At 34.5% G+C, this 26,162-nt stretch overlaps 1 protein-coding gene across 2 annotated transcripts; it reads right to left on the reverse strand.

The window, feature by feature from the left end:
* Positions 1-5,768: 5,768 nt before the first annotated feature.
* On the reverse strand, positions 5,769-23,794 carry LOC138706026 (uncharacterized). 2 transcript variants are annotated; one of them, XM_069834920.1, is made up of 2 exons: positions 23,710-23,794; positions 5,769-8,121 (listed from the first exon to the last, which is right to left on the reverse strand). In XM_069834920.1, the coding sequence occupies exon 2, from the start codon at positions 8,111-8,113 to the stop codon at positions 6,569-6,571; it is 1,545 nt and encodes a 514-aa protein (XP_069691021.1). In that variant the 5' UTR covers positions 8,114-8,121; positions 23,710-23,794; the 3' UTR covers positions 5,769-6,568. The 2 variants fall into 2 exon arrangements, with proteins under 2 accessions (XP_069691021.1, XP_069691019.1); XM_069834918.1 differs by lacking the exon at positions 23,710-23,794 and adding an exon at positions 14,837-14,939.
* Positions 23,795-26,162: the final 2,368 nt, after the last annotated feature.

Below are 26,162 nucleotides of genomic sequence, written 5' to 3' on the forward strand. Positions count from 1 at the left end.
AAAATAACAATTTATTTCAACAGAGCTTTCCTTTTCTTGCACATCTTTCATTATCTTTTCTTCTTTCATTTCATCTAATTCTTTCTTTTCGTTTTCTGTTCTCTTCAATTAATTTATTCTTTACCAATGATGGAGATAAATCCTTTTCTGGTCTTGTTTATAATGCTGTTATCAATGTGTCATAACTCTCTGGTAAATTACTTAAATAAAAGGCTACACACAACTTATCTTCAATGTTCTGGCCAAATAGTAATCAACTCTTCTATAACATTATCCACTTCATTCAAATGTGCTTCCAGATCACCATTTTCACCAAGTATGGTTCTGCATAACTTCTTTAACAAATTTACCTTCTTTGACAGAGTAGATTTTTCATGATATGCTCTTAATGCATCCCATGCTTCTTTTGCTGTTCTTGCTTTCTTAATGTGTTGTATATGATTATCTTCAACCAGTAATCCTCTAAGTTCTTGCCTTATCATTTTTTATATCCCAGAGAGTACTTTTCTCTTAAACTGGAATATCTTTAATTACTGCCTCCCAACAATTTTCTTTAATTAGCAGCAATTCCAGTTTGTACTTCCAGATACTGTAGTTATTGCTATTTAACTTTGTAATTTGTGTACTTATTAAATTTGACATCTTTATCTTGACTCTTCAATAATTACAATTAAAATACATCAAATCCTTATTATGACACAATTATTATCATCTTGCCTTTATTCCCTTTACCTTTATAAATCTTAAACAATTTTGCAGGTTGAGCTAGGCCCATAACTTGATAGAATAATAATTGAATTACTGTATCGGTAGTTCTAGATGTATAACTTTAATAATTATAATACCGGTATTATAATATTGAGAACAACAATACATTGAAATACTTAGATACCTGGCATGGCAAAACAAAACGGCCTTCAAATTCAAGTGTTGTATACCCAACAGGCCTAGTAACTGAAAGTTATAAACTCTTCTTATAAATTTGTAAACTTTTCCTTTATTTTTTATTTTGTCATATGTTGCTGATAATTATTAAAATAAGATATAGCTTACATACTTTTATATCTTAATATCACACTCAAAAGCTGTAATATTCTAAATGAAATTTCTAATTTTCAACATAAGTTAAATTTATACATTATGTTCAAAATTCAATCTCTGGAGAAATGGTTAACATGTTCAGTACCTGGATGCAGGAGCAATTATTAAAAAGGCGGCAAGAAAATAAGTGTGTTCTCGTTTCCGAAAGGTAAATGGTTGAGAGTGAATGGTCGAAAAGATTACCGTACATTGTGAAACCTAAATTCTAAAATACTCTATGTCCAATGCATTTTAAACCAAGGAAAAGCGTGAGCATGTTTAACACCAATATTGGTAACCTTGTAATAGCCTCATTATTATACCTCGACAAACATGCAGTGAACGAAAACTTCAAATGCTTATTTTTTTTATATAATTTATTGATTGATCAGCGCATTTAGCACTATGCAGATAATTTCTAAATAAAATATAAATACAGCACATGACACAGAATTGAAGGCAGCCTAAATTAGGCTCCTCAATGAACAAAAAAAAAATTATTAATAAATAATTATATACATAGGTTGGTGTGATGATAGATTTTGATTATAATATGAGGTCCATTGGAAGTCTGCTCTTGATTCTGAGGGAAATGTGAATTTTCTTCCGAGAGAGTAGTGGATGGCGCCTGCAACATTTTCTAGGTTGTTATAGAACTTCTTAGCTTGTGAATGAATAAACTACCGGTATTTGATTGTGTCAATACCGGTTTCTCTGTGTAGTTTCCTGTTACGAACAAACCAAGGAGAATTGAGTGAAATTCGTAGGACTTTATTTTGTAGCTTTAGAGATGATTTCTTGTCGAGGAGTGGATATAATTTAGCGAGTCTTTGAATATAGTTGACAAAAGACTTATGGGACGGTACTTTGTTAGATTTGAAGCAGGTTTTCGAGGTTTATGAATTACAATAATAACTGCACGTTTCCAAGTATCAGGGAAATATTCTAGACGAAGCTAAGTTTGCTAGAGCTTTACAGTCAGATACTTCAATATAAAGTTTGGGATGAGATTGTATCCAGGAGATGTCTTTGTTGGAAGCTTCTGAATTATTGAGTGGATCTCATTTGCAGGTGAAGTTTACAGGAAATGGTGCTGAAGGATAATTACTCGGAAAATGTTTTATATCTTCATTGAATTCTTTATTCTTGATTGTGTTTGGTATAAAAGAGACTTGAAAGGTGTCTGCAAAATTTCACACTTTTCATTGTCACTTGCGTATTGGCAACCATCTTGTTATAAAGGTGGAATTATACATGGCTCTTTCAACACTCTGTCTTTTTCGAAAAGAAGGAACCTTCTGGAGATTAAGTGAATAGATGGCGTTGATAAGATAAGAATCTGCCTTCGTCCAACAATTTTTTTACCTCTCTGGTTAGTTGATTTAGACAGTAATGCTGCCAGGGTTCTCTATTTTTTTGCCACACTCGGCGACTTTGATGTTTTTTCTTTACAAGCTGTTTCATTTTTGAGGAGAGAATTTCGTGATAAGATTTTTTATGTACTCATCTTGACGGAACTGTGCTGCTCGAATAGATGAAGTAATAGCATCAGTAAAAATATGAACTGCTGTCTCAGCACTGGTGATTAAATGTTTAAATGTATGTTTTATTTAACGACGCTCGCAACTGCAGAGGTTATATCAGCGTCACCGGATGTGCCGGAATTTTGTCCCACAGGAGTTCTTTTACATGCCAGTAAATCTACTGACATGAGCCTGTCGCATTTAAGCACACTTAAATGCCATCGACCTGGCCCGGGATCGAACCCGCAACCTTGGGCATAGAAGGCCAGCGCTATACCAACTTGCCAACCAGGTCGACACTGGTGATTATTTTCAAGTTATTGGTGAACTGCAAAACATCATTTAGTTTTAGTTGAAAGTAGTTCCAGTTTATAGTGCTTTTGGTAAGTCGATTGGGAGGAGGGCGAAGCATAGGGTTGTCTTCAAATGAAATCAGAACAGGACAATGATCGGAGTCCAATTCATGTAATACACGCATGTTTGAGGTGTTCTGAATACATTTGTGCAGAGCTATGTCTAATATATCAGGTAATATGTTGGGATGATAGAACATGGGTTCAAGAGATGCATCGATATTAATAGAGTTTTCTTCTGCAATAGTAAATTTCTTCCTCCATTAGGTATGGTTACACGACATCCAAATATTTGATGTTTACTATTTAAATCTCCTGAAAGTATTGTTGGTGTAATATCAGAACAAAGATTAACATCTTGAGAATTCAAACATACTTTTTGGTGGTTTATATGCTGAAATTATAGTAAATTGTGGAAGATTATGTGAAATTATCTTAATAGCACAGGCTTCAAAACAGTTCAGTCCTGGCAGTAGTATTGAGTGATGCTATATATCTGTCTTAATTATAATTGTCACATCACCAGAGGCTTCAGAAGCAACACGATCAGTTCTATAAATATTGTAACCAGGAACCGTAAACTTCTGTGAGTGAATAAGCTGAGTCTCAGTAACACACACTACAGCTACATTGTGTCGAGAGATAAATTCTAAGAAGGCTCCTCGCTTAGCTTTGATTCCATTTGCGTTCCAGTTTAAAATAATCAGTTCAGAGAACGTTTTATTGGCATTAATGTTTATTTTTGAGAAGGCCTGTGACAAGTTGGAGGAGGAAAGTTTTAATCACTGGTAGGTATGGTTTCAGGGAAGTTATCACTAATTGAATTAAGTTTCCAATAACATCTGTAGCAGGAGAGGTATCTTGAATTGAAGTATTGGTGACATTTGTTTTAATGGGTACTGAGTGTGGTCAAGAAGGTGTAGATGGCGAGGCAGGAGAATTTGCTGTAAGATTAGGAAAGTGTTGCAAATTTAAGGTCGGCAGTGATATTGAGAGGTTTTGCTGTGGAGGATTTGAATCAGACTTTTTCTTTATGCCAAGATAATAACTACAACCCTTAAAATTTACTGAGTGTGTTCCTTCATAGTTCATACATGTTGGTTCGGCTTCTCTAGGTTTAGTGCATTCAGAAAAGTGACGATTTTGAGGACACTTCACACAGCATGGTGTGAGATGGCAAAAGTTTTTAGTGTGACCATAACACTGACATCTTTTACACTGAGGAATGTTTCTAATGAGAGCATGTTGAATTTGTTTGTTTTATATAAAAAATCTTCTTGCCCTGTTCATTGTTGTCCAATTCCACTGCACAGAGCAGCATAGGTTGTCATCCCTTTAGAAACGCCTGGCAACTTTAATAACAGGCAGGATGAAAGATTTAAACTCCAAGCAGTGGCGTATACTGGTTAAAGGGTTTGGGCTACCGCTGACCCTATTATTACACAAAATATATCTAACAATTACTTTAATTTTAATTACTATGGTAAAACTAATAATACAAAATTATTACATTATGTTATATTATAAACTTTTTCTTTTGTAATTTCCTTGGGCTACCGCCGGTAGTCCCAGTAGCCCGCAAAATACGCCCCTGACTCCAAGATAGCATCCTCATCTGTTAGAGAATGAGGAACATGGCGTAAAACGACTTCCAGTCTCTTGGTATCTGGATTACGAAAAGTATGATAATGGAACTGTGATTCTTCTAAGAATTTTGTAACCAAACGAAAGTCAGCAGCAGTAGTAATGTTAATTTTTTAGGACTTTGTTCTGTTGTGTTGAATACGGTACTCATTGGAAACAATGGAATCTATGTCTCATTATCTGCTGGTAATTATTTACTTCGTGAAGAAATATTGGCGATACTCTGATTTTGGGAGTAGCCTAGTATAAGTTGATTCTTGTGTTGATGCTGGAGTCACATTATCACTTTCATCAATCATCTCCTCAAGAGGAGAAAACTTGTTGCGGATGGTAGTTAGATCGACTACATTTAGAGTTTATTTTAGAAGCTGAAATGTTTTTTTTTTTTTTTATTTGGTGTGAAAAACCTTTAATCAAAATTAGAAGAATTATTTTCATGTTGAAAATGTAGGCTCTGAGGATGGTGTGAAGCACCGAAACAGCTGTAAGCCGCACATGCTTACACAATTAACACGAGTAAGATCGCCATTTAATTAATTTTTTATTTTTTATTATTTTCAGTTATTTCTTCATATTGTCGTTTGTGACTAATTTTGAAGGCTGTATCAAGGAACGAGATGTAGAAGAGTTAACTGAATAACTGCATAATTGGCCTTCGTCTTGTTGAAGTGATTGCATATTAAAGGCTATACAACAATGCTTTCTTTTATTTTATGGTAGAAAAACACTCTGTTTTTCAGATAACCAAATTGTTCGTATTTAACTTATTAAATATTATATTATTTGAGTAAAACAAATGTTCCTAATAATTCCACACTTTCTTAAATTCACTTACGAATTTTGTTGGATGCAGTTATAAGCACTTAAATACGTAATAATAATAATAATAATAATAATAATAATAATAATAATAATATCATTGAACACAAACTTACTAGTTTCAGGACCCACTCCATACCTTCTATGTAATATGAAACCAGAAAAAATTGGCTGCTTCTGCGATCTGTTGGTCAGCATGCTGGCTTCCAGATCTGGAGGTCCTGGGTTCGATTCCCGGACGTCACATTCTTGACAAGTAACTCCATCAGTTAGTACAACCATAAAGCAGTAATAGATGTTATAGAGTTAACGAAAAAAAAAAAAGACAGGATGACAGAAACAATGACAATTGTAGCATACATTTTATTGATATATTATATTGTTACAAACCGTTAAACTATGAGCGAGTATTTACCTGTTAATGCTATTTTAAGTACTTTTATAAATAATCTTACTCGTACATACTGTAATAAAATTATTACGATGCTGAATCGAGTCTCGTAATTATCTTCCAGCGTTAGGCACAAATTGTCATAAGAATCATGATTTAAAACGTTACAATTCAGCAAATACCAACATTTTACCATGTAAATTTAGTTCATGTATTAAAATAATTTATAATACGGTCAAATGGACCATGATTTTAAAGCGTTACAATTTACGAGACGCCAAAGATTTTACTATGTAAAATTTAGTTCATATATTAAAACAATTTATAACTACCGCCAAAAGGATCATGATTTAAAAAATTACAATTCACAAAACACCGAAAATGTTACTATGTAAAACTTAGTTCATATATTAAAACAATAATATAACTACCTCTTAGTTTAACTTCGACATTGCACCTTATATAGGCTACAGTAAATATGTAGAGGTTTTTAATTCGCCTTAAATATAAGAAGTTAATTATATACGTTATAGAGGCATATATTTATCTTTAACCATTTCATTTTGTAAAACTTTTTTTCGCATTTTCGATAGTTTTCAATGAACATTTTATTATAGAATTATTTAAAGTCGTTGATATGCATGCAAATTAGATTTTGCGTCATATATTAAAATGTTCTCAGAAGGACTGATTTCAATGAAGGACCCTTTTCTTTTCCTATCACACATCGTTAAACTAATAAAACCAGTTTTAGTGTATTAAAATATGCTTATTTCAGGATCACGAACTATTCTAATTTCAAGAGATGGTCTCTTTTCTTGTGCGAGTAATTTCAGCTCTCCAATCTCATCCTTAGAAATACTGGGCAACATTCCGAGATTTCCCAAGTAGGTCAGACATTTACAGTTCTCAATAACACATCTAATCGCCTCGAAACTAAGTCTTTGACAATCGTCGACGATTAACATCGAGGCATTCTGTAAAACCCCGCACCTGACTAAATAGTGCACCAGGGAATCATCTATGCTATCGACAGAAAAAGCGTGAAATATGTGCAGATCGTTGTACCATGTCAAGACTTCGTTCAGTTTTATATTCCCCATAACGCTATGAAGTTTTATTTCTTTGACATTTATAAAATGAGGTGCAGCGGGGTTAAAAGTATTTTGATTTAATGGTAGTAGTTCGCTAGAGCTGAGCTTGAGTTTTTCGAGCAGGGGCAAATTATTTATGAGAGAAGTTGTGTTTATTTTTGAAATTCCTATTAATTCTAAAGTCACGAGGTGCCTTCCTATCGCTTCTAACAACTCACTTAAACATACGTCTCTATAATTGCAATTTTTCAAGCTAAGGTGAACTAATTTATCCAACTCTTTAAGAGGTGTCAGATTACATTTTACTCCAGACAGTGTCAAATGAGTAATATTTGGACAGATATTGGCTATGAGTAATGGATCCGAGATTTCACCAGAGAATCGTTGAAGCGAGTGTATTTTGTCCAATGTGACAGAAGCTAATACACTATCCATGCAGCCTGGCCACACAATATTCTGAATTCGCGGCAAACCCGACAACAGTTTACTATACCCTTCATCTGAAATGGAAGTTCCCGAGATGTCGAGAATCTCTAATGCCCGAAGTCTCAGCAGATCATCAACACACTCGTCGTCAACGCGTTTTGAGAAACGAAGACAAACTTCCTTAAGCCTGCAACAGTACAACGCTATTTTCGCCGTGACTAAATTCGTGCAGCCATGTTCAAAGTGAAATGTCTCCAGGGCAGTTAATACTTGAATTTTACTGGCGAAAAGTTCCAAATTGCTGTCGTTGATCTTTCTCGGCACGAATAGGCGGGAGATAGCTATGCAGACACATGGCAAAGACACAAAAATGAGCTCCTGCACGAAGTCTGAGTACACTGGTCTGAGATCGTACTCTGTGACGAAGGGAATCAGGATGGACTGGAACATGTACAGGCAAATTTCTCGATGGATCGACTGGTCCTTGTGGATTATCACCTCCTGCACAGCATTGTTGTAACGCACAACGTCTCTAACAAATGCATTGATTGCTCGAGTCACTCCTGCTTGATCCTGCTCGACTTCCTGCGTCCCGATAAGGTATCGGCACTTCTTGCAGCTCTCTTTAACTGTCTTAATCGCTTGCAACCATTCCTCTCTGCCGACACGAACAGCTTGGTACAGTCGTCTAGTCCAAGAGGTCCCGTACTCTATGATCATAGTTTCGATGGCGCTCCCTTCATGAATGTTCATTGCAGGGATCTCTTCTCCTTCACCATTCATTTCTTCTCCTGTAACAAGAAATCTTGATAGGAGCACACTTTTCCAAAATAGTTTAATGTATTTAACGTGATTTAACTTATATGGTTATTCATTGTTCATTAAACTATTTAAGTTAATACAATTTTGAATTATAACCGCTCGAACAAGATAAGATGGCAACAATATCATCAATAATAAACAGGAATAATAAAGAAGTCAAAATATTCAGAAAGCTTGGTTTTTCACAATAAATCTTCTTCATTTATCATGGACGAAGAATTTAGGAAAACTTAAATATTCGGAAGTCAAAAAACACACACACGTGCTGTGTAAATAAGATTAATTTCATAAATAGCCTACAAACCTTGTGCGAAAATGGATTTTAATATAATACCTACTACTAATTCAAATGCATTAGGCCTACTTTTTCCAGCTAAAATAAAGATAGCTAAATCAGATAACGAACACCAACATTTATTAACAATGTTTTTAAAGAGTCTAATTTCATTTACTTCAAACATACTGTATATCGAAGACTTTTTGGAGGAATAGTAAATAATAAACAGGGTTTAAATAAATTAATTGGCATCATGAAAATAATTTCCTATTGTTATGCGTTTCACAATTCACTTTCTTCTCATGTTGTAAGTATACTATTATTTAATTGCGCCTAGCAGGCAAACGAGCTACTCTTGTAAACAAATCGAAAGTAGAAACAGATTTCGAAAACCGAATATATTCATTAGAATCAACTGCCAAAATAACTGTTAGTCACGCGTTAAGAAGTTTCTATTGGCCAACTACTTACAAATCCTTCTCCAAGTCTCTGTCTCTTCAATATCCGTACAGGGGCGTAAACACTAGAGCTACCGAGATCAAAGGCCCTAAAATAATGTTCTACTTACACCAATGATATTCCTGCAAGTTGCTCTGTTTTCTTGAATTTGAATGTAAATTAAAATGTATTGTGCATTCCGTTCCCAAATAAAACTTTCCTTTTCTCATTACATTGACAATACATTTTTATAATCCAGAAAGTACGAGACGTAAGACGTCCAACTTCAATTTCATGTTGTATGTGTAACTAGATGCGCGCGCGCACGCACGCACGCACACGAGCTAGCTATTCGTATATTAGATTCTCTACACATTTTGCTATTTATGAAAAATAGACATTAATATTGGTAGAAATATTATATGTCTTAGTGTTTTATATTTATATTACTCTAACTTATGTACTGCTGTCAAAAGAAAAAGTGTCCGCTGTCTAGAAGCTAAGTTTCCTTCGGGTATCTTCGCTACAATTCGGAGACAAGCAGTGTTACATGTTGTTGGAACACGTTGCCTGATATCTACAGTTATAATTAAAGTGTTCTGCATGTTATTGTTTTAGCGTAATGGTAGCGTTCCGGGCTGGTATTCGTGAGGTCGTACGTTCGAACACAACCTAATATTTTTTTTTACAGCTGTACATGGCAAGCACCCAACATTAGCCTCACGGTAAGAGAGAATTCTACTTTTCAAACAAAAGTTAATCGTGGACATCGCTTCTGAGCGAAGGAGATAGGCTACGATTCTTCTCATAATATATCTTTAACATATCGAGAGAAAGCGCCTTTGTATTCTGTGCTGATACGAAAGGAACTATGAAAGAAGAGGAGGAAATCATTACTGGGCGAGTAGATTACAATATTTCCTTACCACGAAGCGGCAACTTTACTGTCCGTCTGTGTGCTTCCACACGCTGATTATGGACAGAACGTATTATGTAGGTGATTCAACAATTTTCTGTCAATGCAAAATAGCCTATTATTGATTATTAGCAATTAAAACGTAATTTACTCGTCCAAATTAAGCAAGGAGACGCTGAACTGTCTTTTTGTTCCAAAGATTAAGAAATGACGCGCCACTTCACTAGCTGTATTTCTTTTCGAGAAATGGAGAAAGTATTTTCCCCAACGTTCTTTTCAGTTCTTTTTGTGAATTATTTCTACAATTCATCTTCGGACCTAAAATTCCCCAGAGATAAAAATCACAGGAAGTTAGGTCCGGAGATCGAGGAAACCAAATATTTCTACTGATAATTATATCCTTGAATACTAAGTATGAAGTTCGTCTATAGAATAAGAATAGTAAGAAGTGTGTGCTGTCGTAAAATCCCGATAAAAAAAAACAAAAGCGCTTTCTCTTTCCTTTAACTAATAAAAAGAAAGTGACGAAAATCGATATCCGCATACCATTTGGCATTAATAGTTCGTTAAAAATTGGAGCCTATTTTCCTCCCACCACTCATAATGCCTGTTTTTGGTATTTACATGCCCATAGAAATAGTCTTGTCCGAAAATAGGAAATTAGGGTCAATTTCGCGCCCATGCACTCCATTTAAATCTACTCTCAAAATTTACGCCTCGTCACACGATCATCGGGGTCGTACTTCTTGCATCACTAATTATTTTTAACTTAATAGCTTCGTAGCAGTTTTCACAGATCTAAGACGTAGGTCTACCCGTTTCCTGCTAAAGATGTCGAAGGAATTTTTAGGACAATATTCCAAGAGATGTCAAATAACAATCAAATTTTCCTTATTGAGGACTACACGCCTTCTGTGTTCATTTGTACACACTTCCTGTCGCCCGAAATTTATTTATAAAATCATGAATCGTTGAACGACTTAGGACGTAACACCAGAGATTATTTTCTGATATAGCCTTCGAACTTCATGAGGCGAATTTGTTAATATAACTTAATATCATACAAACACTCGCTGTTAAGTAGGCCTACTACCTATATCTGCGTTAACTAAAAACACAAAGACACGAATATAGCTTATTATTAATCTCGTCTTGGTTTTCACTACGACTGAAGTAAGCTGAGACTACGCACCAATGGCTGATAGAAATGTTTCAGAGTTTGCATACATACCAAGCTCTTTTCGTAACCGGTACGTAAGAGCGCAGCTGCGGATAGTCAAATTGCTGTTTCGCTGTAAGCAAATCTACTTATCCGGTATAATCAGAATCAACACTTTATTCATTTTACTGTAGACAGTAACTACTAATCAATCTCTTACTCTTAACCCAGTAAGATCGATAGAATATTTCTAATGGTTATTTTATTACTGTTTTGTGGACTGGACAAGGAAAACGGCATATGTGCCAAAATTACAACGTGTGGGAAAACACAAAAAACTGTATACTTGCAATTACTATTTAATTTTTTCAACAAAGTGTCTCAACATCTAATTAAGTTCCCTGCAAACATATTGAAACAACCCATTACTGGCAATATTATGTAGTGTAACTGGCTCCCACATTATCAAAGTCTGACAACAGTATAAGTGTCGTGTATAATTTCCTTGAAAACGGTACAAACAGTCGAGTGATTTGTGAATATTAAAAGGTAGACACTAACAATTTGATTTGTAAGCATGAGAAACTGTTTTTCTTACTGGCACAGGTTCTTATAAAAACCATGGTACTTAGAGTCCATGAAATCTAGCATTGCCAGAAAGTCTTTCTTCTCTGCATTTCAAGAGTTCTTAGGAGTCAGCATAGCAAACTTCTTCAGATTTGTAGTAGACTGCAGTGTTCGTCCTCTTCTTAGAACCTGACATGTCTTCCACTGTTCAGAATCACAAATTATTCCTGGTAAGGATCAATGTTGGATGATCACAAGCAACTCGAATCCATGATACTTAAGTAATGCGCAATGTTAACGTATTCAGAGCCCTATCAGCTTCTTAAGCCACATCCAAGATGTTTTCAGATGTCATTGAAATCACTTTGAATGGTTTTTTAATTCTGGCCGACCTTACAATGTCATGCATCTCATCAGGAACCATGGATTTACAAACCCTCCCCCTTAGCAGTTGTGTATGGCTTCCTTGCTGCCGTAGTTTCCTATTTTTTTTATTTTAGTAGGTTATTTTACGACGCTTTATCAACATCTTAGGTTATTTAGCGTCTGAATGAGATGGTGATAATGCCGGTGAAATGAGTCCGAGGTCCAGCACCGAAAGTTACCCAGCTTTGCTCATATTGGGTTGAGGGAAAACCCCGAAAAAAAAAAACCTCAACCAGGTAACTTGCCCCGACCGGGAATCGAACCCGGGCCACCTGGTTTCGCGGCCAGACGCGCTGACCGCTTTCCTACTTTCTACACACTTCTTTGCCTTAGATACTTTTATAGTTGGTGGTCTGTTATTATCCATGATAAATGCTACAAACCCGCTACATTCACTGCAGATCAACACAGCGAGTAACCCTCCACAGAACATATACTACTCTGCGATTCACCCTTTGAGGTTACTGTGGGCTTTATGGAGAAGACGATGTTCCCACACTTTCCCATTTACCGATACTCGTAACAAATACTTGGAACATTTCTTTAAATTTTTTTCACCCGAAAAATTACACGATAGATTGAAAAGATTAGATGATTTTATTATAAGTAGGTAGTATTAAAACTACAGTTTTAACAGATATTGATTTTAGTATACTATTATTTATTCCTTTAACGATTAGGATTTCAATAGCTTCACAAATTAATTCATTTAGATATTTTAAAACCCTACTTTTTTTTAGTTTTCTACTGAGAATACAGTTAATTTTGCCAAGAAACTTTACAGATATCTACAAACCCAACTCTTGTACGAGATTTGTAACGAAAATACAATAATTATGTAAATAATTTGTTTCGGTGTAACTAGCGCACAGTTTTTTCTAGTGATTTCGAGTGTGTAAATCCGCTATTATACTACCTTATTACAGGCCAGTACCGACATCACAAAAAAAAAATCACAAGTCTTTGCCCGTGATCTCAAATGGTCTTTGCTCATCGCTAAAAAATCCTGCACATATTCGTATATGAAAGGTATAACAAAAGCCTAAACCAACCCAACTTGTCATAGATTCGTAAAGGCAGATCAAAAACCTAACCTAAACTGTCGCAGATTCGGTATGCAAGGCATAGCGTGAGTGTACACTAGCGTGAAACATTCATAATGTCACCAAAGATACATTGGTATGAGGAAAAGCTCGTATAAGTGCAATACGCTAGTTTAGCCTTTCTTTCAATGTAGGCCTACGTAATGGGTTTCGAGTGATTATTGGCCATACCGTTTCATTCGTAACTTTATGTAAGGAATGATATTTTATGCTCGACCATGCCGAAATATAGTAATTATACACCTGGTAGCAGTCCTTTAATGCATGTCATTAAATTACACCTATTCATTTTAAAGTTCAGGTTTTCGATTATTCTCGGATATGCAATCGAAAGACGAAGGAAATGTCACGGAGGCTGGAAATCCAATACTGTCGCAGAAGGTTATGTTCTGTTACTATAATAATTAGCGTTAATTGTAAATAATATTCAAATAAATTCAATTTGTCATCTCGTTTTTCAATTCTAAATCAATTTCCAGGTTATACATTCTCTGAATTACATCAAGGTCAATGACATTATTGTTCCTCGAAAAAAATCAATACTTTCGCGTCTGCGCACATCTCACAATTTCGAGCTATGAACAAGGTCACTTCCGATCTTCTGTCAGATACAAACATAAAATGAATATTTCTGAATAATTTCAAGTTAGAAATATGATCGAGCATAAAAAGTCGTATGAAACTTGCCCATAATGGTAATTAAGACGCTCGTATGAAAATTATGAAACTCGCTTGCGCTCGTTTCATAAACAAACATACTTGCGTCTTAATTACTATAATTATAGGCTCGTTGCATAATATACCATTATAAAATCGTTTGATATAATATAAAATGAATGGTCATTTTGGAATATAATTCAAATGAAAGTGCATTACTTTTATACTAAACATTATTTCGTGTTCAGCGTTATTATCTTTTACTTGTAAATGCTCAATATGAATAAACATCGTTGGTTTAGGAACAATCTCTGTATGTACACATACAAATTTCTTTTATTAAGAATACTGAGACAAATGCAGTTCCGTGAAAATCTTCAACCATTTTTTTTTTCAATATCTCGACAAATTACATTTCCTTTATATTTCGCATAGTACAGCATAGAACAAGCAAAGCATTAATTTATGTTAGATGCTAGATATGTGGAGTTGAAAATAGGTTGAGACAGTAAAATTATTTTTTTTTAATTTCGAACTATATTTCCAAATCTAATCACAGGCCTACTAAAAAAAAACCAAGAGTATACAAAATTTTAATAAATTCGGAAATACTACATGGCAATGAAATTTGAATTTTCCGATGACAAAACTACAGTGATGAAATAGAATAGAGATTATATTTCTCAGAACAGCTAAACACGAGTGTTATATTAGGAGAGAAAGTAAGCAATTATTTTTTATAAAACTAGAAATTATATTTAGAATAATTATTGGATACAACACTTATTTGTATAAGAATGAATACATATTATTTAAACGAATTATTCCAGGTAGATATAGAACGTTTAGCAAACAAATATATTATCTGCTATTAACATTCGTGATTATAGTTTTATAGACTAGAATGTCAAATTAAAAATATCTCTTCATTCTCAAAGGAAGTAACTACATTAGCAAGAATTTTTAAGTGAAATATGTTATAAATTGAAGTCTTCTATAAATCTTTACTATAAAGAGCTACTAAAAAGTAGCAAACGGATATTAACATTAATACATAACGATAGATCTGCATTATTTTAATACAAATTCAATATTTGAAAACTTATTCGTTCAAACTAAGACCATTTTGCTAATTCCTTACCAAGAAAAGGACGCTCCGAGCAGTGCAAACAGCTGTTGAAAGCAAACCAACTGAAATGTCCTATCAGTACCCTTGATACTTTCTACCTTGTGGCAGAGCAGAATGCCGAATGGGGTGTGTTCATATTAATGCACGTATCCAATATGCATTTCAATTTGAAACAACACGGGTAAGAATTTGATTTAGAACGCTCTTCATATAATCTTCATCAGCGTCATAATATTTATTTATTGAATATAAAATTTCTTAATTCCTATTTTACCCTAAAGCACAGTATAGTTACAGAATGATACTTATAATTATTATAACACAGTGACATTTAACGTCGATAACCCAGTCTGTGCTAAAAAGTAACATTCCTACTGTAGGGGAACTGATTATACGTCCTTAATACACAATATATAAAATTAATTGAGAAAACTGTACCTCCAGATGAGGAAATTAATAGAGAAGAACGCCACGATGTTATTTTGCAGTTATTATTTTTTTTTCTTTTCTGCTTTGTTCCTATATTCTGCAACACTAAACCAATACGTATTTTTTCTGTCTCGCAAATTAAATCTTCTCTATTTATCGTATTTACTGATGAATTCATTTTCAAAACTAGAGGTGACGGAAATAACATTCTACACTAACGCTCTCTTTAGCCGAATTGACTTTAGGATTGAAAGTCGCATGAAACAATAGCTCAGTGTGAATTTAATCTACATTTTCAACAATGCTTCGCTCCATTCGTTTCAACTGTAGTTGTTGCTATAGTGAGCGACTGTCGGTGATATCCACCGCAGTCGTCTCGTCTGGGCCGATTTACGTGGTTGTGGTTTTACGTAGAACTACGTCTTTCTCCTCAGCAGGAGTGGGGGGATAAATTGGGAATTGACCGTCATAAGAAAATGCAACCCTTTCTCGCCTTGTTCTACTAGTATTCCCATTGTTCTCCTTGTCGCTCAATTGTCCTCCTTGTATTCCCCGTGTTGTCATTATATTCCCCTCGTTATCCTTGTATTTTCTTTTCCACCTTGTCTTCCCCTTGTTCTTCTTGTCTTCTCTTTTTCTCCTTGTCTTCGACCTGTTCTCTTTATCTTCCCGTTATCTTTGTATGCCACTTATTCTTCTTGTATTCGTCTTGTACTCGTAGTCCCCTTGTTCTCCATGTCCTTTTATTCTTCTTATATTGCCTTTATTTTCCATGCTTTCCCCTCATTCTCCTTGTATTCCCATTGTCCTCCTTGTCTTCTTTTTATCCTTATCTTTCCCTTATTCTTCTTCTATTTCCCTTGTTCTCCTGTCTTCCCGTTACTCTTGTATTCCCGTTCCCCTTGTATTCCACTTGTTCTTGTATTACCCTTGTTCTCCTTGTATTCCCCTTGTCCTCCTTGTCTTCTTTTTATCCTTATCTTTCCCTTATTCTTCTTCTATTCCCCTTGTTCTCCTGTCTTCCCGTTACTCTTGTATTCCACTTGTTCTTGTATTACCCTTGTTCTCCTTGTATTCCTCTTGTTCTCCTTGTCCTCCCCTTGTTTTCATTGTATTCCCTTGTTATCCTTTTTCCTGGGGTTTTCCTAATTATAGAGATATAGAGCCTAAAGAAGCTTTTTGTGTACCCGTGATAGAATAAGTTGCGTGTCAATTGTGTTGTCCGGTTAAGTGGGCTCCATCATCCGCCACACTACTCATTTCTCTCTAGCCATGAAATCAATATATAAAATCTCTGGTGGCGGTCTACCGTACCTCACAGATCTACATGAGTCGTCATGTCCGCATCAGGCAAGCAAAAACTGGAAGGCTCTGGTGTCTAAGGGTACGTACAAGTTGGAGCGACGATAAACGATAAAAGAAGCAGCGATGCTATATCAGAGAGAATTGAAGCATGCATTGTCATTGAGATGTGCATATTGGAGTAACGATAAAAGCGAAGATACACGATAAAAGCGACGAAAAAGGTAAGTTCCATTTTCTTCGCTCTTGTCGTTCATATAATCTCTGATTAAGATAATATTGATCTGTATAATGACCGGTGGTTATCAATATATCAGAATATTAATAGATTTATTATTATTTCGGCATATTAAATTAATTGTTGTGGATATTGGCAAATTGGTCAGTTGTGTATTTATTCGTGATACATTATGTGATCACAATAACCAATCACAGCACAACGAATTTATACTACCTTTGGAATGAGAAACGGGTTCAATTTCGTACGTATTTAAGTTATATTAAACTTGAACCTAGCAGCTGCTATTTCCTATATATCTTCTTTCATTAAGTGAATGTATAGAATATCTTCTACTGATAAATCAAAATGTTCGCTTCCCGCGTCCTCGTGGTTCCGATATGAACATTTGATTCTTTGATAATACCAATGCGTCGCTAGGTCATTTCTTTTATCGTTTATCGTTGCTCCAACGTGTACCTACCCTAATGCAGTCATCTAGAATCCACAACCACTGCCACCTACCGATCTTTGAACAAACCGCGAAGAGAATCTTCGAACGATTCGGTGAGACGATGATAATGAAATGGTTATTATGGAAAGAGTTAATCATTAACTGTTAATGGAATGACTAGGAAAAAGTAAGAACTCTGGCGTTTTCCACCACAAATACAACACCGCCGTCGCTGAAATTTGAACTCGGATCCGCGTTCGTCTTAAGACAGCGCTCTGTCAATCGAACAGGTAAGCTAGATACTAATATCGCTTATGTTTACTGAATTAATTGAACTCGCCCTCTGTTATGAAGGAATGCGGCTCCAAACTGTGATTAGTTGCGTTTCCTCCACTAGAAGAGCAGTTAACGTCCGTTTTCATTTAGTTGCAACATTGACAGCGGTCATGGACAGTCATTTGGAGGTAGGACTTAGTTCATAGTGCAAGATACGATGTTAATTTTCTTTGTGTATATAGACGAAGTGATAGTTAAATATAGTACATGACAAACATCATTTACAGTTCATATTCTGTAAATCTACTCACGAGGTGACTTTTCAGATTTCATCTACTACTGACGTTAATTTGGAGAGAGAGTTACACATTTCTACTTTCTCTATGTAAACGGGGAGAATTATCTTTAAGTGGAGTATTCAGTAAGTTACCTAGCGATTTATAGGCAAAATAACTGAGTTTAGACTATTATTAATTTTGCTGCGATTATTCTGATGGAAAGGTAGAGCTTTGGATTAGATTTTTTGTTAACTTGTTTTTCTTATTATTTAAACTCCATCACTGCATATTATCGTGATAATACACGTATAATCTCCGCAAATGTCATTACTCAATAGCTTAAAATGTTAGTTTAATAAAATTTACTTAATATCTAAATATAAGAATATGCTTACATGTTTTGATAATTTTATGCAATCCGTCACTAAAAAGTTAAGTTGACCCATTATCACGTCTCATTAATATAATTTCAGGCTTTCTTCGTCGTCCATTGCTATAGTGCTTTATTTTAAGACGCTGTATCAACTGCTATGGTTATGATTTGAAGGTGATAGTGCCAGCGAAATGAGTCCAGCGTCGAAAGCATTTGCTCGTAATGAGTTGAGGGAAAAACCCGGAAAAAAACTCAGCTAGGTAACTTGTCCCTACCAGGATTTGAACCCTGCCCGCTCGTTTTACAGTCAGGCATGCTAACCATTACTTCTCAGCGGTAGACTCCATCGCTATTAAAACAGAGTTAGAAATACGCACATAATAGTACGGAAAGTATTAGTAGAAGTCTGTACTAAAAATGAATAAAAAGTTTATTCTATACCTAATCAAATTAAAATTGCCACTCTTGGAACTTAAAACTTCGATTTATTGGAAATTGTTTTTGCAGCTCTCTGACAATGTACTCTTTAACTTCGTTCTGAAGAAACTGAAATTAAATAATGTTCAAAAAGTAATATTCCATATTATTAAAATGTAAAATCTTTTATTGTAGTTACTGGGGTTTAGAAAGACGCGTCAGCTACTCTGGCTATTTGCGCCCTTATCTAAAATTCAATAAAAGAAAAACAAACAATACAAGCTGAATACTAACACGAAACTAGAACACGTTGTCACAGTAAAAACGAGATACACAAATGCAGTATCCACACTATGATTCGTAAAAACTTTTATTGTGTAATTAATTTTAATTAATATATGAACAGTTTTATTTATGTAATGAAAATTCATCTTTCGGAGTGCATGCTGTTAGCACAGTCGTCATATAACATAATACGTATAAGATTACAGTAAAGTGTTCATTATTTTTTTTTCGTGCAGAGACATCTGATAGTTAAGATAACTTAAATTTCTGAATACACAGTGGTATGGTAATAAATGTATGTCATTGATTATAGGTGTAATTTACAATTATAATGTAATTGATAAAATGAGGGTAATTATTTAGCCCGTCATTACCCTATATACACCAAAAGTGTTTTTTTTGTCATTAATTTATTTGTTTAGTATATTTGTATTTAATAAGTGGCGCAAAAACTGTTGGAATTGTTTGTTATTACTGTATGTTTAACTTACAGCATTTAGAGAACCCGGAGGTTCATTGCCGTCCTCCTGTAAGTCAGTCATCGGTCCCTATCCTGAGCAACATTAATCCAGTCTCTATCATATTCCACTCTCCATTTTAATATTATCCTCCCATCTATGTCTCGGCCTCCTCAAAGGTCTTTTTTCCCCTCCGGCCTCCCAACTAACACTCTATATGCGTTTCTAGATTCGCCCATACGTGCTACATGCCCTGCCCATCTCAAACGTCTGGATTTAATGTTCCTAATTATCTCGGGTGCAGAATACGGTACTTGCAGTTCTGCGTTGTGTAACTTTCTCCGTTCTCCTATAACTTCATCTCTTAGCCCCAAAATTTTCCTAAACTCCTTATTCTAAAACGCCCTAGACCTCTGTTCTTCTCTCAATGTGAAAATACAAGTTTCACAACCGTACAGAACAACCTGTAATATGAATGTTTTATAAATTCTAACTTTCAGCTTTTTTTGAGAGCAAACCGGATGACAAAAGCTTCTCAACCGATTAATAACGGAGTATTTCTAATATGTTTCGAGTAATTTCCGACAAGACTCCGGTCTTTTACAATGTATGTGACAAGGTTAATGGGTTAGTTGAGTGGATATCTAAGTGATGTGAATTCAGTGATTTAAGATCATTGAATTTTTTTTTTTTTTTTCACATATTTCTCGGTCTCACGTCACTTACATATTCCCTCAACCAACTCACTAACCTCGTCACATACTTTGTAAAAGACCGGCGTCTTCTCGGAAATTACCTACCCGAAATAATAATTTCAACAATTTTTCCGTCATTTATTAAACATAAGTATGCTCAGCAAATAAAAAAATGACTATGAAACGCTTTTTGGGGTATGTATGTAGGGCCATGACGGGCTAAATAATTACAAAAATGAGATGACGAAAAGGAGAACCAAGGAGTTTTGGAAGAGCACAGTAAGGCTAGAAAAATTAATGTAATTCGTACATTTTAATGATTTCTTAGCCAAGAAAGATAACAAAGTTACTTGTGCCATACCTCTCCATTATATAGTAGTAAAAATATTATTATTATTATTTTTACATAAAGATTACAATGCTTCTAAAACAAATGGGGGGGGGGGGATTGGAGATGGACTATTACGCAGTAGGCTACATCTAATTTAATAACTGAAATTTTCGAGAATTTCGGTGACAAAATTTAAATGGCTTATAGGCCGTGTTTGTTTCAATAAAAATTTACAGAATTAGTTGGCCTACTAAAGAATTTCTTACATGACTTTCCCATAATCTGAACGAAGATATGGATCAAATCTTCTTCACCACCCAAATTGTACTTAATTTTTCAGTCTTCCTAATAAATACTAGAATACAAGAGAGCGAATGACGTAAACTACTCATCACTAGATACTAATAAACTAATATTAAAAGATTAGTTTATTTATTAGATATTAAAATATCTCGCCCAAAACACCATATTACCAGCGATATCCCGTTAATGTTAAGTGGCATAGGTATAGTGACGGATTGTATCAAGTTATAGAAAAACTTATTTTTCAATCGTTTTGCTAGCTTATTTAAATTGTATAAATAGTTCGATGAATAATTAATTCAGTAAATTTAATCCAATGACTTATAACATGTTAAACGAAGTAGTCAGACTGCTTCAATAGGTTTAACGTGAACAGATATGTTGCTGTGTAAACAGGATACAAAAAAAAAAATCCTAAACCAGTAATACTGATGGGCAGGCATATATACAGAGTGGAAGTGAAATAACCTGCACCTTGAAAGGGACGATAGGGTATACTTATATGAAGAGAAAACCTATATTACATTTTGTGATTCAATGCACGGTTAATTAGAAAATTAAGTTGGAAGTTTCAGCACTCTGACAACATCGCCTCTAACACAATGGTCTTTCTTCTCGTAAGAGGTCAACGAACTAAGGTCTGTCTCACTAGGTCAATCATGTCGAAGTAAACCATAGGTGGTATTTACCATACCCGTGGTTAGACTTTCCTAGTGACCCGGTGATTGACAACTCAGTTGAGAATTCGATTGCTCGAAAGTTAGTTGCTAGTGTCTTGTCATAGTAAACATATCTACTGAAAGCATTGGCTGTAATCTGTTTCAAAAGATATAAAGTTTTTTTTTTTTTCTGTTTTACTATTGATTGAGTTTACTTTTTTATAGTGTATCATTATTGCAGTATTATAAGACAGTTTTCAGTGGAACCAAGAAGTAAAACATTGATATAATTTGTGAACATCGAAAGTTTTTTTTTTTCAAGTACAGTTATGTGCTGTACAATATCTACGACCGAAGTAGATATTTTCTTGTGCAATATTTGAAGTGTGAGATAATATAATTTCAGTGACTTTAAAAATCGAATGTTTATAAACCTGTTTTCCATACTTCAAAATATTAAAAATATCACTAGTTTAGAATGCATTATTCGTTACGTGAGGGAGGGGGGGGTGGGAATATATTATGTCATTAGCTAATTAGATATTTTTCAATACGCATGTTTAATATTGCAGTTTCGGAGTAAACTGCTTGTATTCGTCTATTTCAATACGAACATACTGTACACAGAGTTCTGGATTTTACGTATAGTATCTTAAATGTAACATTGAACGTAAGAACATCGTACATATGTAAGTATCCCAAAGTTGTAGTTCGTAATAAATTATATTTTATAGGCGACAGCTGCTACGGGAGCCACCACCCTCTCGTACTGCTGACCTTGACAAGACACCGCTATACATATATATCTCTCAAGCACTGCAGTGTTGCAATCTGTTTCGCAGCGTTCAGAGGCTTGAAATTAGGTTTTAAATTAAATTTATACACGAAAACCGTCCACGCTATGGAAATACGCCAGAGGAATAAATAATTTATTAGATTTTCTGTCGATATGGATAAAAATCACGATCCTATTCGCAATAATTACTGAATAAGTGTGTGTTAAATATTAGGGAGAGAAAAAAAAAACATTTTTTTTTCTTAGAAAACTATGAACTTTCCACCAATATGGTATTAAACTTTTTTGTTACATACAATATGAGCTATTCGCTCTGAAAAGCTGCGGAGTTATTTCACTTCTACTCTGTATAAATGTAGAAAGGAAGTACGGCGCACTCTTCAAGAATAAATTGCATAAATACGGAAGCCGCACAGGGATGCAGTCTCACAAGCCTACTTTTTAATTTTTTATATTGAAACTGCTGTACGGTAGTGCAAATAAAATTTTCAAAATTAGGTATTAATTGGCAATTGCAATAAAACTAAGAACGTATTATGATTTCAAAATTAAAAAAAAATATATACAGTATATATAATATTATATATATATATATATATATACACAATTACACAACCAGGTTAACGTTTAACTTGTTAAATTTTGTTCCAAACTCTTAAGTTGCTTTGTCATATAAGAGGGATATTTATATAAAGAATTTAATTGAAAAAAAAGTATATTTGGTGCTACAAAGAGAATTCTAAAATGTGTAAGAAATATATTTCATAAAAGATAGTTACAGCATAGTCTAGGCCAGTGGTACGCGCATACCCAGGAGTACGCGGGGTTGTCTCAAGGGGTACGTATCCCACTGATTACGTATGTAAAATGCGGACATATTTATTTTATTATACTTGTTGATAATTATTATTGCATTATATTATAGTTTCTTTTGCAATATCAACTCTAGTTTTCCTTGATTGAATACCAATTTACGTAGGTACATCTTTTACTATTATTATTTCATCAATAAGTAATAATAATAATAATAATAATAATAATAATAATAATAATAATAATAATAATAATAATTTATTTTAGTAGCTACAACATCATAGTTTCTTGTTGATTCTTATATAGGTTAATTGCAATACAATTTGGGGAAACAAATATGTTTTGGGAGTACGCTAGCAAGAAAGATTGAATACCACTGGTCTAGGCGATGGCAAAATTTGGGGACTAAAATATACAGACTCAAAAATTATATTTAAAAAAAATTCGTTGTGAATGTTGCAAAAAAAAAAAAAAAAAAAAAAAAAAGTAGACTAAGAAATAAAGATGCACAGACATTATATTAATTCAAAATATTTATAAAGTATTACATGAAAAATAACGACCAGCTCATGTAAAAACTAGGAGATAAATGTGTAACGACCGAAAAGAGATAGTTCTGAATAATTTCACAATGAACTTCAGTTTGATGTTTGAAGGAAGATCTTCACACTCGTGCCTATTCGGTTACTTTTAAGATCTCCAATACACACCGATATACTCATTTACAATAGATGTAATAAAGCATATGGCCTCAAAGCACAACACACGGCCAGGGCGTGATGTTGATTACTTAACTCACCTTTTATTCCTCTTCTCTGCCTATGTATATGCGAAGAATTTCATCTTTTCTGTCTCTGTAGTGGCATATGAAACCTTTCTGTGATGTTTCATTTAATTGTTCTATTTTCTCCATAATTTACTTTTCCGGAATGTATATTAGTAGTATGTTGATTGTTTAGTTTCTGAGAGTACTACAAACATTGCTACACTAGTGTACCCGATAACGATGTCTGTTATCTAAAACTCTCTGTTAAATAAGAACTATTGTTTCTCAATATTTAAGTCTGAGTTTAACTTCTTTAAAAATATATTTGGTAATTGTGGAGATCCACTCCACCATCGATTTTCGAATGTTTTTTTCTGAAAATTCCCAATTTTTACTCTCTTTTTTAAAAGAACTTGAAAAAAACTAGCGAGATGACTTAATCTAACCTAAATTTGGACTTGGGCATCAATTTGACAAACACACAAATCTCTTATTTTGTTTGTCAGATTGATATCCTAAGTCGAAATTTAGGTTAGGTCAGGTCAGGTCAGGTCAGGTCAGGTCAGGTCAGGTCAGGTCAGGTCATCTCGCTACTTTTTTCCATGTTCTTTTGAAATGGGGATAAAAAATGAGATTTTCAGAAAAATTCGAAAATCGATGGTGGAGAGTGGATCTCACAATTGCCATAATTTTCCTCGGCGGTAATGCTTCTGTTATGAAGACTAATCTTGAATATTTTAAACTCCTGCTTTACTGTATAATACCAAGCGAATTGAACACAATCTTGCATTGCAACTTCTGCTCATAAATTTTATGAATTTCAAATGTCACTTTGGAATTATATTTCCAAATTTATGTAATTTGTGGAAGTTGCAATTACATACAGTGCCAGAAAAATGTAATGGGCCGTTGTAAAGTCCCACATAAAAGACGCTGCGCATGCTCAGATCTAGAGCACAGATACACATAGCCTACATATCGCTAACGGAGTTACTGGAATTCGCCCGATTTCGAGTGTTGTAACCCGTTCTGAAACGCATTGGAAAAAGTTGCAAAGAAAGTGGATTTGCTGTAAGTAATATGCATGTATATATAAATCGTGCAGTAAAATCGAAATATGGACGTTCGTAAGGATATTGTCATGCCGCGTAAAAACTACCTTCGGTCTCGTCTCATTTGCTCAGACGACCAAGACATCTGCGTGTCTTGTGTAGGGGAGCGGGTTCGAGCCTCGTCTGTATGAACTTTTTCTATTTTCTAATTAACGTTAAAATGTAGTTTTACCGATGTTTTAGTTTAACAAAAAATGGAATAATTACTGTCCAGTTTCTATCAGTTATTATTAGGCTTGACCTTGCCCAAAAACAAACTTCTTACTAATTGGAAGATTGTCTTCCTCAAACAAAACGAAGGTAAAGACACAATTATGCAGGGGCGTATTTTGCGGGCTACCGGGGCTACCGGCGGTAGCCCAAGGAAATTACAAAAGAAAAAGTTTATAATATAACATAATGTAATAATTTTGTATTATCAGTTTTACCATAGTAATTAAAATTAAAGTAATTGTTAGATATATTTTGTGTAATAATAGGGTCAGCGGTAGCCCAAACCCTTTAACCAGTATACGCCTCTGCAATTATGAAACATTTTTTCTAAAACTTAATTGTGACGTTGTTCCTTCGTGAAGTAATTTGATCAGCGTAAGTTAGTCTACTCGTTAATAATTCTCCCACCTTTAATTTTGGATTTCTTGCTGCTCTCCTCAAACAGTTTCCTAGGACGTTCCTGTTCTGGGACCAGGTATCAATTCAGGACAAGATACTGATGTTACACAAGATCTATTTGCATTTAAGACATTTTTCGAGAAGGTTACAGTAAGCCTGCAATATTAAACTACTGACTGTTCATAGCTAAAACTTTACTAAGAGTTCCATTGCTTCTAATCCATCTAGCTTTTTCAGAATGTAGCCGAGAACTTGTTCTCGCCAGCCATGTACTGTAATAACTCCCTCTACGTAATGTGCACCCCTAAATCTGAAATCTGCGATAAGATGCAGCTGAATTTTATACCGCTAACCCTTGTAATATTACTTAAAGGTCAGTCCTAATAATAACCAATAGGAGTTGGGCAGTAATTATTCCACTTTTTTTTTTTAAACTAGAACATCGGTTCCAAGACTGTAATACTCCATTTTAAGGTTATTCAGGAAAAAGGAAAGAAACTCGCTGGGATTGAAGCTTGATCTCGCTTCCTTCCTCACGACAAGCAGACGGCGAGTCATCTAACCTACTTCGACGAGACGACGAAAGGCCACTTTTTTAATCGACATTTCAATCTTCTTATGAATGTTATCGTGTGAATCGCTCTCTCAAACCACATCCAAAAGTTGGATCATGATTTTTTTGTGGTACTGTTGGTACACAATGTATGTTTTCGTCATAGTATAAAAATATTTCGCCTAGTTTTTGTAATCTACTGTTTTGTC

This window comes from Periplaneta americana, chromosome 9, assembly GCF_040183065.1.
Source record: "Periplaneta americana isolate PAMFEO1 chromosome 9, P.americana_PAMFEO1_priV1, whole genome shotgun sequence".
NCBI lineage: Eukaryota > Metazoa > Arthropoda > Insecta > Blattodea > Blattidae > Periplaneta > Periplaneta americana.